General features: G+C 38.0%; 1 protein-coding gene across 3 annotated transcripts in view; it reads left to right on the top strand.

The window, feature by feature from the left end:
• The window catches only part of aak1b (AP2 associated kinase 1b), a 60,546-nt gene that overhangs the window by 30,853 nt on the left and 15,068 nt on the right, over positions 1-14,625 (top strand). For 2 of the 3 annotated variants that reach the window (XM_058788877.1, XM_058788879.1), the window contains exons 9-16: positions 58-143; positions 224-390; positions 3,552-3,634; positions 4,828-5,145; positions 6,038-6,213; positions 6,353-6,573; positions 9,690-9,770; positions 13,737-13,796. In XM_058788877.1, the coding sequence (XP_058644860.1) occupies positions 58-143; positions 224-390; positions 3,552-3,634; positions 4,828-5,145; positions 6,038-6,213; positions 6,353-6,573; positions 9,690-9,770; positions 13,737-13,796 (1,192 nt within the window). The remainder of the gene's footprint in view (positions 1-57; positions 144-223; positions 391-3,551; positions 3,635-4,827; positions 5,146-6,037; positions 6,214-6,352; positions 6,574-9,689; positions 9,771-13,736; positions 13,797-14,625) is intronic. The other variant, XM_058788878.1, reaches the window with a different exon arrangement.

The following is a 14,625-nucleotide window of genomic DNA, read 5'->3' as shown; positions in this document are numbered from 1 at the left end:
CCTGCAGGAATGCCTGAAAGCATAAAAACAAGACTAATCTGAAATATGTCCCCCCAGAATTCTCCCATTCCTGCTAAACTTCCTGAGCCAATCCGAGCAAGCGAAGCAGCCGTAAAGAAGAGCCAAACGCAGACCAAGGCGAGGTATTTGTCCAGAGACTCCATAGTACTCTGTGGTTGGTAAATTTGACCTGAAATTTGTGTCTTCATGTTTTGTTCCGTAGACTTACAGACCCCATTCCCACCACTGAAACCTCCATCACCCCACGCCAGCGGCCCAAAGCAGCACAATCCCAGTCCCAGGCACTAGGGGGCATCTTGCCCATCCAGCCTGCTGCCCTGACCCCACGCAAGAGAGCCAACCTGCCCGCTGGGGCCGCCCAGCCAATAGGTACCAATATTATGAACTGTTCTTCAACCCTTCCATGTATGTGAGCATAACAATTTTATGATTTATTTATTTTATTTTTTTATGTTTCAACACGATTGCAATGTGATTTTATACAATAGTAGTTCAATAAACAAGAAGTTAAAATTAAGTAACTTTCATTTTAGACACATTGACTGTTTTTGCTCAATTTTGCTGATGAAAATAGTTCCAATCAAAGCCATATCAGAACATTTTTGAGCAACACAGTGGTGTTTCATTACTGAATGAATTCACACTTTTGAACAAATCAAGTGAGTCAATGATTCAGTAAACCATTCATAAAGACAGTAGTCACTTGCCTTTTTTCTGAATGAATCAGCTGTTTGAACTAGGGATGTTCATTTTAACCGTTTAACCGACTGATTAGAATTTTGACCGATTAATGCAATCAGTTAAACGGTTTAAAGTCACTTATTTATTTATTTTTCAGTAATTTATCAAAATATTTTAAAAGGTTTGCTGCATGGTTAAAATAAGCTACTCGTATAAAAAAAATAAAATAAAACGTTTTTTAGAGAGAGAGAAAGAGAAAAAAAACATAAGTCGCATATAAGTCGCATTTTATTATTTCATTCAGAAATAGGCCGACGCGAATTACAAACATTATAATAAACAATGTAAACATATAGGCTATTTTAGTTCCCCTCACCCCTCAACAAATCCTTTCAATTAACAGTAGGCTATTTAGAAAAGAATAATTAAAAATGTAAGAAGCTATAGGCCTAGCTAAACGACAAACCAAAACGAATTAATTTAGGCTAAACGAAACGATGTGATGACCATGTGAATCCTCATGTTCTGTTGTTTGTTGCATTTTGCGCATGTAAAATTAATCCCTGGAAAACAAATGTTAGTATTTTTAACGGGTCACAGACACTTATTCTTTCTAATTTAATTCAGTTCTAATTCAAAATAATCTTGTCGGTTAACGGTTAATAATCGGTTAACGAGCGTCGGTTGTCGGTTAGGAAAAATAACCGAAATGAACATCCCTAGTTTGAACGAATATGTTGGATGAAGGACTAAATGACTCACTCATTCAAACAGTCATTTGCCGCCGTCTTCTGGTTTGGTTTCATATATAAAACTATCATTGCATTTTCCCCAACATTTCTTATTTGTTATTTCATTTGAATGGTAACAGCTCTACACTAGTTTCTTATTCTAACTGAATTAATTGAAACAATGTTAGAATTTGATGTAAAGGATGACACATTTTATAAGGTTAGTGAAAAATGACAATTTAAGAAATAGTGGGAAATGACATCTGTTTTGTTAAATAGTACAGCAACTCCTTTTCAGTTAATTTTCATTTCTACCTCTTTTCTAGTCACAGAGTTGTTTAGGTGAGAGAACATTTGTAACTTTGTCCAGATTGGGGGAATTGTAATGTTTAATAATTTATGTAAATATATATATTTTTTTTTGCATTAAAGTATAGATTTTTGTTTGTATATGGTGTCAACTATTGTTTTAAAATCAGAATCTGCAAAAATCGGTATCAGCAGGTCACAATTACAAAAAAAATCGGAATTGGCCAAGAAAATTGCAGTTGGTGCATCTCTAGTACTTTAGTTCTATTGTTTGTAATACATTATGTATTTTAACAGTTTTTTTTTTTTTTTTCAATAGAACCATATGATTACTTGCTTTTGATATTTGAACCAATTAGTATTTCCTCATTGCTATTATATATGTATTTTAAGTAGTGTTAATTTTATCAGCTATTTTCAATTTTAGTCTTAGTCCCGTGTTAAATGTCCTTGTTAGTTTTTATCATATTTAGTCAACCTTATCCTATTTAGTTTTGGTCAAGTTTTAGTCGACTAAAAGTCTCAACATTTTAGTCTAGTTTTAGTCAAAGAAAACCTGAAGTATTTTAGTCTAGTTTTAATCAATGAAAACTTGACATTGTAGCAATAAGATTATTATTATTAATTAACTGTACAGCAGTATTAATTTTGGCAAACGTTTTTGATTTAGTCTTAGTCTTACTCAAACGTACATTTTAGATATCATATTTAGTCAACCTTGTCCTGTTTTTGTTTAAGTCAATGAAATGTATGAGCGTTTTAGGCTATGCTCACACTTGGCGTCTTTTTTGAAGCTGCCAGCGTCTGTTTTACATTATAATCCTATGGAGTAAACCGTGTTTTTTAAAGTCCTGAACGCTTTTTAAAACGCCACTGCGTCTTTTTCTGCAGCTCAGAGTATCTTTTCAAGTTGAAAAAAGTTCAACTTTTGTGAAAAAAATGCCCTACGTCAAGCGTCTTTTTGACAGCTGACCAATGACAAGTGAGTGGTGAGTTGTTTCCATAACAAAAACAACAAGAAAAAATTAGAAGATAGCCGGTAGATATTTTCGGAGCACAAGGAGTTGTATGAGAGACAGACCGGCTGAGTGACACTTTCATTTAGATCACTGAATTCCAGCTTGTTTGTCGGTGTTTTCAGGTTATCGGCGGCGGCGTTTCTGCAATGAGGAGCGAGCGCGTGTGCATGGTTGGCAGATTTCTTAAAATAAGCAAAACACTGGGCAGAAAATATATCCTTATAACAGCGAAGCTCTTATTTGGGAATTTGAACTTTTGATATCTGGCAACCACACTCATGAAAGCTCGCGTGTAGAGCAGTCCGCAATAGCATTTTGTCTCCTTTTGATGAAAATAAAAAGAGGTTTTTGGTAAAGTTTTTATCTTTTTTAATACATTTTAGTCTCCTCTTATTTTGTCAACGAAATTGCATGCTGATATAGTCTTATTGACCTTATTGTCATCTCGTCTTAGTCATGGGAAAAAAGCTCGTCAATGAACATTTTTCGTCATAGATCTCGTTTATGAAATTAACACAAATTTTAAGTCATTTTGAAGGCTATTGTTTGTTTAGGTATTTTTTAAAAATTAATTATTAAAAAAATTATTTATAATTATCTGATTCCTCGATTAATTGTCAGAATAATTTGCCAATTACTTGTTTATGAAAATAATCGTTTGTGACAGCCCTAATAGTTCTTTTTTATTTTATTGTCAGTCTTAATAAGTTTGGCTGATTTCTCTTATGAGATACTATATTCATTCAAAATAAATATTAAAATGCACAATTGTTCTCTGTGTGTTTCTTAGCTGTCAGCATGAACTTGGCTCAGCCGGCCGCAGCACTACAGTCTCAGAAAGCCCAGGCATCTCCGACCCCTCAGCAGAAAACGGTGAGTCTCTTTACTTTGTCTGTACCTCACTGCACTAATCAAAACCTACAATGCTCAGCTCTTTTTAATTTTATAGTCTATTACAGAGCAGGAAGTATTTTAGGATAGTAAGAAATTGCAAGAATTTTGGTTAACTAGGAAGATAAAATGGCATAAAAGCACAGTGTAACGCTGTTCTAATTTAACTTCATTAAATTTAATACCATAGGGCCTTTCGCACCGCAGGAACCTTTTTATAGTACCTGAACTAATTGTGGAACTACCCACTTTTTGGAGTGTTTGCACCGCGGGAACTAGGAACGGATTTAGTTCCAGGAACTCAGTTTGGAGGAACTAAATTAGCTCCTACTTCAGAGTAGGGTCTAAAACAGTTCTAGGAACTATCCGTGACGTAAGTGTTCGCCGTACGAAAACGCCCTCACCCGCCATGATTTAAAACACAGTGTAAACATATACTGTGTAAACATTGTATCATACTGAGAGCATTTATAAACGGCATTTACTTGAAGACTTTGTCTATGGCGTTTTGTGCTTCTATCAGCCTCAATGAAGTGTAGCACTGCAAGTTGTCGTTGGAGATTTGACTTCCTCCTTTCCGTTTTTTCAATCGCTTGACGTATACACCGAAATTCCATGTCCATTATTGTGAAACCCGCAAGACATAACAAAAACACAGCTCCGATCACAGCATCCTCCATCCTCCTGTTGTTAACTTTGTTCTTCTTTGTTTACGTTGTTGAACGCTGCGTACAAATGACGTCGCTATCGACCAGCTTACGTCACTTCTTAGTACCCATTGTCGGTGCGAATGCAACCCTTTAAATGGTACTGGGAAATATTTTGCGCAAAATCGTCCCAGTACTTTAGTACTGTACTTTTAGTTCTGGAACCTAAAGCAGTGTGAAAGGCCCTCATAACAGAATGTGTAATTTCTGTGCCAATAAATGTGATCGCAAAGATTACTGATTTCCAGTTGGTAGGATGAACAAATAGCCCCACCTCAAACTCACTTATTGATTGTGAGAGATGCCAATCGTATTTTAAATCTGGGTAAAAAGAAAGGGTGTCACTTTATTTGAACTAATTTAAATTTCTGTTCCAGCCTGTAGATCGCATTTATTAAACTAAAGTAACAGTGATGTGTAAAGGTCATATTTATGGTTCACATCATAGTTTAGTTGTCTGTGTGACAGCCCGTGCAGCCCATCGCCGTCATAGCTGCGACTGCACTAGCAGGAGGGGGTGTTCCAGTTGCAGCTGGCAGCCCTGCCCCTCAGAAAGCAGTAGCCACTCCTCCTCCATCCAGCCCTGCCCCACCCACCGCGCCTGCACGGAGCGCTCGTCGTAAGCAGGCGTCTGTGGCTCAGCAGCAGCAGGTGCCCATCCAGCCCACTGCCACTCAGCCACCTGGTGCCCTGCCTCCAGCACAGGCTGAGCCTGCAGCAGTGCCGCCCACTGTCCAGCAGCCAGCACCTCAATCCCAAATCAGCCCAGAGACAGCAGAGGAGAGGGTAATCACCTCCATCGTGTGCATGCTGCTCTGTCCTGTTTGATTCAAAGAGCTGGCAGCCTCACTCTCACTAATGATGCACCTTATGAAGGGGCTGCGCCTCATCCATTGTGTTGCCTCCATCTGTCCATCCTTGGTTTATTTTGGATCATTGTAGATGTTTTTGATTGTTTGTGTGACAGATGTTTGCTCGTTTTGGTTTATTTGCTCTGAAGATTGTCTAAAAATTGAAATCCAATTGTTCAGACGGTGTAGTAAATATCCAATATATTGAGATCAGTTGATATGGAAATGACTTTAGCATCAGAAAGTATGAGACAACAACAAACAAAAAGCATACCATTGAGAGCCGTGCTTGCACAAATTAATTTACAATAATTTCCTGTTTACACTACTATTTTTCCATATATTTACTATTCACTGTATACACAAAGATAAGTTTTTTTTGTTTGTTTGTTTTATTTGTTTGTTTTTGTTTTTGAAAGAATTATCTTAGGCTCAACGTGGCAGCATGTTCTTGATCAAAAAATTAGTTAGTTAAAAGTGAGTTATATTGTGAAATATTGAAATATTAGAAGTGTAGCTAATACTACCTGTGAGTATAGATGTGATTTTGGAGTTTATAAAAAAAAAACTTTTTTTGTTACCTCAAACAACCAAGCGATTTCTGAGTCTGACGACAATTTTGACTGAACAATTTTTTTTACAGAAAAAAGGTCATGTAAATTATGTATCAGTTTTTTATATTTATTTCTTATCTGTATGCACCTTTGGTTTTTCATGTTTTTTTTAATTCATGCCATTTCACTGCATTTAAATTAAAATTTTATGTCCCTCTAAATTCTCTGTATTTTAAGTGTTCTTACTTGCTTATCCTGCTGTCATTTCTTCAGCCTGCGGCTCCGGGCCTTTCCCAAACTCCTCCCTCGTCCCCAAGGACGGCCCAGAAGGCGGGGCACAGACGCATTCAGAGTGATGTCACTCACAGCGCTATGTTCGGTGTTCCGGTCAGCCAGTCCACTCAGCAGCTACAGGCGGCCACAGCAGAGGCCAGCCTTAACAAGTCAAAGTGAGAAATCATAACGTATAAATGTAGAGAGAGACACTGCTATTATACTCCCTACTTAGCCAAGAAAAAATGTTGTGTCAGTTTGAACTTACTTAAAACTATTGTCTGAGCACTTGTTTCTTTATTTGGGCACAATTAGGTCAGCCAGTGCCACCCCATCCAACTCTCCCCAGTCCTCCCAGCAGAGTGTGTACCAGCCTGCCCTGCAGGGCAGCACTTCTGTTCCTCAAGCTCCTGCCTCAGCCGCTAGCCTAAAAAGCCTCCCTGACCAGCCCACCTGGAATCCCTTTGGTGATGACAATTTCTCCAAACTTACAGCTGAGGACCTGCTCAACAAAGACTTCGCCAAGCTAGCTGATGGTAACTTTACTTTCTCACAGACTACTGTAATATCTTATCACATCTTATCTTATCACATCCTACACTATATATATGTACACCCCTAAGTGAAAATGTCCAAATTGGGCCCAATTAGCCATTTTCTCTCCCCGGTGTCATGTGACTTGTTAGTGTTACAAGGTCTCAGGTGTGAATGGGGAGCAGGTGTGTTAAATTTGGTGTTATCGCTCTCACTCTCTTATACTGGTCACTGGAAGTTCAACATGGCACCCCATGGCAAAGAACTCTGAGGATCTGAAAAAAAAGAATTGTTGCTCTACATAAAGATGGCGTAGGCTATAAGAAGATTGCAAAGACCCTGAAACTGAGCTGCAGCACGGTGGCCAAGACCATACAGCGGTTTAACAGGACAGGTTCCACTCAGAACAGGCCCTCGCCATGGTCGACCAAAGAAGTTGAGTGCACGTGCTCAGCGTCATATCCAGAGGTTGTGTTTGGGAAATAGACGTATGAGTGCTGCCAGCATTGCTGCAGAGGTTGAAGGGGTGGGGGGTCAGCCTGTCTGGATTACTGGAACCATGTCCTGTGGTCTGATGAGACTTAAGATAAACTTGTTTGGTTCAGATGGTGTCAAGCGTGTGTGGCGGCAACCAGGTGAGGAGTACAAAGACAAGTGTGTCTTGCCTACAGTCAAGCATGGGTGGTGGGAGTGTCATGGTCTGGGGCTGCGTGAGTGCTGCCGGCACTGGGGAGCTACAGTTCATTGAGGGAACCATGAATGCCAACATGTACTGTGACATACTGAAGCAGAGCATGATCCCCTCCCTTCAGAGACTGGGCCGCAGGGCAGTATTCCAACATGATAACGACCCCAAACACACCTCCAAGATGACCACTGCCTTGCTAAAGAAGCTGAGGGTAAAGGTGATGGACTGGCCAAGCATGTCTCCAGACCTAAACCCTATTGAGCATCTGTGGGGCATCCTCAAATGGAAGGTGGTGGAGCGCAAGGTCTCTAACATCCACCAGCTCCGTGATGTCGTCATGGAGGAGTGGAAGAAGACTCCAGTGGCAACCTGTGAAGCTCTGGTGAACTCCATGCCCGAGAGGGTTAAGGCAGTGCTGGAAAATAATGGTGGCTCTGGGCCCAATTTGGACATTTTCACTTAGGGGTGTACTCACTTTTGTGGCCAGCGTTTTAGACATTAATGGCTGTGTGTTGAGTTATTTTGAGGGGACAGCAAATTTACACTGTTATACAAGCTGTACACTCACTACTTTACATTGTAGCAAAGTGTCATTTCTTGTGTTGTCACATGAAAAGATATAATAAAATATTTACAAAAATGTGAGGGGTGTACTCACTTCTGTGAGACACTGTATATGTACAGTCATGGCCAAAAATATCGGCACCCTTGGTAAATATGATCAAAGAAGGCCGTGAAAATGAATCTGCATTGTTAATCCTTTTGATCTTTTATTTAAAAAATTTAAATAACATTTCATTAGATAATAAGAATTTAAAATGGGGTGAAATATCATGAAATAAATGTTTTTCTCAAATACACGTTGGACACAATTATTGGCACACCTAGAAATTTGTATAAGTATATTCTCATTCATATTCACAATTTTGAGCACTACAGGGTGATTATAAACATAAAATTATCCAGCCATGGCTTCCTGTTTCACAGAAATATAAATAGGAGGGAAAACAAAGCCCAAATTCCCTTAATCATCCATCACAATGAGAAAAACCAAAGAATATATTTCTGATGTGCAGCAAAAGATAATTGAGCTTCACAAATTAGTGAAGTGGCTTTAAGAAAAGAGCTAGAGCAGTGAAAATTCCCATTTACACAATCAGGACAATAATTAAGAATTTCCAATCAACATAAAATGTTACGAAACTGCCTGGAAGAGGACGTGTGTCTATATCGTCCTAATGCACGGTGAGAAGGAGAGTTTGAGTGGCTAAAGACTCTCCAAGGACCACAGCTGGAGAATTGCAGAAAATAGTTGAGCCTCAGGGTCAGAAAACCTTAAGACAATTGTCAAACAGCACCTACATCACCACATGTTGTTTGGGAGGGTTTCAAGAAAAATTCTCCTAGCTCATCCAAAAAAAACCTCCAGCATATTCAGTTATCAGACACGACTTGAACTTCTAATGGGACTGGCTTCTATGGTCAGATGAAACTAAAAAATGAGCTTTTTAGCAGCAAACACTCAAGATGGGTTTGGTGAACACAGGGATAAAAAGTACCCCATGTGTACAATGAAATACTGCTGTATTTTTGATGTTGTGTGCCTATATTTCTACTGGAGGTCCTAGACATCTTGTTTAGACACATGGCATCATGGATTCTATCAAATACCAACAGATAAAAAAAAAACAATAAGTGACTGACTCTGTTATAATCTTATAATGGGCCCTGTTTGGATCTTCCAACCGTACAATAATACAAACACAAACCTCAAAAACAACACAAAAATGGGTCACTGAGCACAAAACCAAGCTTCTGCTGGCCATTCCAGTCCTCTGACCTGAACCCTATAGAAAATGAGTGGTGAACTGAAGAGAAGAAGCACCAACATGGAGCTGGGAATCTAAAGAGTCTGGAGTGATTCTGGATGAAGCAATGGTCTCTGATCTCGTCAAGTGTTCTCTAACCTAATCAGGCATTATAGGAGAAAATTTAGAGCTGTTAAACTGGCAAATGGAGGTTTCAAAAAGTATTGAATAAAAGGGTGCCGTTAATTGTGGCCAATGTGTATTAGAGAAAAACATATATCTCAATGATATTTCCCCCCATTTTCAACTCTTATTATCCAATGAAAGGTTAGATTTTTATTTTATTTTATTTATTTAAAAAAAATAAAAGATCAAAAGGATTAACAATGCAGATTAATTTTCACAGCCGCCTTTGATCATATTTACCAAGGGTGCTGATATTTTTGGCCATGACTGTATATGTATGTATATGTATATGTGTATATAATATGTGTGTGGAGAGTCAAAAAAAGATTTTTACTGCACATTTTATTATGCATTGGTGGGTGGGTGAGAGATGAATTTTGGAATTGAATTATTAATGTATTAGTTTTTTTTTTGTTTGTTTTTTTTTTGTTTGCAGAACCTGTTGAACCTCTGATCGCTGCTACTGAGAGTCTTATTCCTGGGCTGGAGGCTGCAGAACCTGCTCCTCCATCCTCTGGTAGGTGTACCATCAGCTCTAAACTAATGTTCCACTCTTACATAAATTTGAGTGAATTGAATTCCCTTAACAAATATAAATCATTGCGAATATATTGTAGATGTCCTTAATAGTGACATCATGGCTTCTTTTTTGTCTGTATTTGGCCATTGATATTCTGTTACCTCAGCATTCCTGCTGAGTCTGCCTGCTTCCTCTGTTTAAAGGGGTGGTTGACTGTTTTTTCTTTCTAGGCTTGATTGTGTTTATGGGGTGCAGACCAGAGGTGGGTAGAGTACCCAAAAACTGTACTCAAGTAAAAGTAAAAGTACTTGAAGAAATATTTACTCAAGTAAAAGTAATAGTCTGAATAGTTACTTGAGTAAGAGTAAAAAAGTATCCGATAAAAAAACTACTCAAGTAGTTAGTTACTAGTTACTTTGGATCATATGCTGAATATAGTCTATTTCTATTTAGATATATAGATACATTTTATATACACACACACACACACACACACACACACACTGCCGTTCAAAATATTTAAAAATTTGTAAAAAAAAATTATGTAATTTATTTCAGTGATGCAAATCAGAATTTTTATCAGCCTGATTTATTATCAATGCTGTTCTTTTTTAGCTTTCTATTCATAAAAGAATCCTGAACAAACTGTCACAGATTCCAAAAAATATTAAGCAGCAAAACTGTTCCCTGTTGAAAAAAACAGCATATGCTGGTTAGGTATGTTTTGAAGCATGGGATGCTGGTTTGAGCTGGTTTAAGCTGGTCATTTGCTGGTCCGACCAGCTCAAGACCAGCACATGACCAGCATCCCAGCTTCAAAACATACCTAACCAGCATATGCTTTTTTTTTTTTTTTTCTCAACAACACATGTAATAAATCAATATATTTGAATGATTTCTGAAGGATCTTATTACTCTGAAAACTGGAGTAACAGCTGATACAAATTCTGATTTGCATCACTGAGTTAAATTAAGTTATATTTTAAAGTTTAATTTTGTATTATAAATGTATATAACCTCTTACACGGAGAAGAGTGAAATCTCCTCACACGACCGCTACAGAACATCTGAACATAACGAAACAAATGCACTTCTTCCGTCTGTTCTGCAAAATGTAAACAAATGTTGCCTTTATTTCTGCAAGCGTAAATATTGTGAAAATATCAATATTAATTGTGTCTAGGCATTCCTCCTGGAACTAACGCGGGTTTGGCGGGTGTTTATTTCATTCTCTGTCACATCTTATTTAATGAATAAATTATACATTGTATTTAATGTGTAAGGTACATGTACAACAAACTGTAATGTCATAGTGGTATCGTGTATTGTAATCGAATCTATACCTGTGGAACCGACAGCACACGCAGCGTTCATCTAATAAAGATCTTCATAGCAAACCATAGCCTTTGCAGATTTGCTTTCAACTGACTGTAGATCCAAAGCCACGTCTTCAACGCTCTTGATGTTACAACTCTGAGTGAGAGCCGCTTCAGACGACTCAGCGCGTGCGGCAGGGAACTGAACGAATCATTCAAACTGATTCGCGAACCGATTCACTGGTCTGCCAACTGGTTTGATCAAGCCTTCGAACAGAATTGACTCAAAATAATTAATCATTCGCGAACGGGCATCGCTCATTGCCCAGAAAAAAAAGTAGATGGCGCGCTTAATAAATTGAAGGATTTTTAACATGTATGCATTAAGATAAAGTAACAAGAGGAGCGTGGCCCACAGTAACGAAGTAAAAGTACCGTTTTTTCACTAAAAATGTACTTGAGTAAGAGTAAAAGTACCCATTTTTAAATATACTCTAAAAGTATTAGTTACCCAAAAAATTCACTCAAGTAAATGTAACGAAGTAAATGTAACTCGTTACTACCCACCTCTGGTGCAGACTAACATGTTAATTCTTTGTTTTTTTTTTAAAAACGCATAATGTTTTTTCACATAATTTACCTTTATTCTACACCGCTCTGTCCCTTCTCCTATAAACGCGTTGATGATTTCCTGTTTTTATGAAGCCCCTCCCTCAGAAATACGCGATGGGCTCAGATTGGTTAGCTGGCTCAGTGTGTTGTGATTCTCTAAACTGCCAGTGCCCCTCAGGTCAGCGGCATGTGGTCCGGTTGTATTGTAAACAATGACGTCGTCAATATTGCTTATCAATTTGAGCCCAATTGAGACGCTGAGGATATTAGTGAAGAGGATCGCACAGAACCTGTGCAAGCACGGCTCTCAGTGGTATGTTTTTTTGTTTGTTGTTGTCTCATACTTTTAGATATGCTGTTATTTGTAAATGCTATTGCTTCTGTTAGCTTTTAATATACAGTTTTATCTTGATTAAAGCTTTAATACAGTACGGCAACCGCACACGCGTCCATGTTTAACGCTTCTCATAGCCATGTGAAAATAAGTGTATAATTGGAACAGTTCGTTGTTGGAGCTGAGCTGATGATGTGAATGAGAGAGAGATGCAGAGCAGGGGACACGAGGAACAGGATTAAGAACTGCTGCTTTAGAACATGAAACTTGTGATTTTGAAACTTGTGAATCCATTATTGTTAGAAGACAGAATCGCGATTCATATATGAATAGATTTTTCATGCAACCCTAGTTTTGACGGCATGGCAACAAGTCTTCCTCTTCTCTAAAGCAGTGCAACATGGCCTCGCCCCCTTAGGCTGCATTTACACTGCAGGTCTTGATGACCAATTCCGATTTTGTGACTATATCTGATTTCTTTTGGACGACGTGCTTACATTTCTTTTAAAAGTGACCCGTTTCCGATGTGTGCATTTTACACTGCACTTGCTGAAACAAGCCAAAAATAGCACATATGACATCACCAATCAATTTGAATAGTACATTGAGTTTAATTTATTGACATGGAATTCATATAGAAACATTTTTAATGCAGTAGTTACATCTATAGGCTACATCAAAATAATTATATAGCCTAGTACAAATTCTTCAGGACAGTGATGTACGCAGCTCCGCTGAAAGCTTGCAAGTAGAATAATACTCAGGTGGTAGATATTGTTAAACATGTCACATCGCCTGTGTTTTAGTAATTAAAACCAAATGAGTTCATCAGTGATTGTATATCAAAGGTAGGGACATGTTTGTGTGCATTTTATTTAAGTGGTTGCAATGGAAGGAACGGAAGTGAAGCGCTCGTCTGTGCACAAGCTGTCGTCAATGACAACAGCAGTAACAAGCACTTTGCGTGATTTCAAAAGCAACACATTTCAGCATCAGATCGCCTTTTATTTAACACAAACGAACAAAATTAATACTCTGCTACTCAACTAGAGATGTTTCATTTGTTACAGGTATGTCTGTACCGCTAAATGTTTTAAAAAATGTACTTCTCAATGACGTAGGAGTCACATTTACAGGGGAATATCCAATTTGTCCGCTTACACAGCAGGCGCAAATGCACGTATCCGATTCATATCTGATTTATTTCCACATATGAATGAGGCCTGAAACAGATCTGAGAATATCGGAATCCATGTGATTTTTTTTTTTTTTCTCCCTGATTACACGGTCGTGAGCCATATCCGATCTGTGCCACACGGGAGGAAAAAATCGGAAGTGGGTCACTTGAACCATGCAGTGTAAATTTGGCCTTAGTTGCATGCTCCCGGGAACGGGGTTTATCTGGGGTTGTGACGTTACGAACCCGGGAAGTAACTCGTTGTAGTCCCTACGAGCCGTTTTTGTAGACATTAAACTGCCTTAATTTTAAAAGACGATATTCGTTTGCATTGAATTTTCAGCGTTGTAACTTTGCAGATATTGTTTATGTTCAAACAGCAACATTACACAGACTAACATTAAAAAAGTGAAATCGCAATCAACCACCCCTTTAAACTGATACTCTGCATGTAATGCCACCCATTTCATCACTTCTTGACGACTTTAGCATTTCTAATTTTCTCTTTCTCTGCTCTGAAACAGCTGAAAGACCTGCTGACATTCTGGGCTTAGAACCGGTAGCTGGTTTGCTAGCTGTGCCAGGTAATCCAGAGGTCCATGCCAGCCTTACCTGACCTCTATGCACCGTAGTGGTCACCACACACTGCGGTGCACACACCACAATACCAATGCTTTGAAATGTTGTGATTCACAGTAACAGTTTTGCTACCAGAGGAAACACGAATGTACTATTTAACACTTTTTTTTTTATTAACAATCAACCTGACGCAGTTAGTCCTTGGCCTTTTCTAGTAATTATTGAAAAAGTTATAATAATAAATGTCAAATAAAAAGAACAAATGCAACAAAGAAACTAAATATAAATTATAATTACATAAATCTGCTTGTGCTTTTTCAGATATCTTTCAACAGCATCAAGTAAATATTCAGAAATTGGAAAATATACAAAACTAAGTAAATGTAAAAGTTACTGAAATAATTGTCATTCGATATCATACATTAATACTGGTTGAAAGGACATACCAATACATTAATATCAGTTTCTTTTTTGTGTATCTTTAGGCATATCTTTGTGTTAACATTTGATTTGTTGATTTTTATTTTTATTTTTTTCCCCACTTCCTGCATTTACTGCATTAGTACTTAGATGAGCCACCCTACCTCTAATGGTTTGTTTTTATCCCATTCACTTAAAGTTCAAGTTCAAAATACTTTGTCATTGTAGTCAAACAGCAAAGTGTAAAGCAGAACAAAATAGTTTTACATTGTTTTGTCAACCTGCATTGTGCAGTGTATGATTTAGACCCATTGATAATTCTTCAGCTGGCTTATTTGTGTTTGTTAAAGTTACCTTTTTCTTATCATCAGTCTGGCTTTCAAATCCTCCATTGTCCTTTCGCTTTCCTCTCAG

The sequence above is a fragment of the Onychostoma macrolepis genome, chromosome 10, assembly GCF_012432095.1.
Source record: "Onychostoma macrolepis isolate SWU-2019 chromosome 10, ASM1243209v1, whole genome shotgun sequence".
NCBI lineage: Eukaryota > Metazoa > Chordata > Actinopteri > Cypriniformes > Cyprinidae > Onychostoma > Onychostoma macrolepis.
This window is presented reverse-complemented; position numbering and strand designations above follow the sequence as displayed.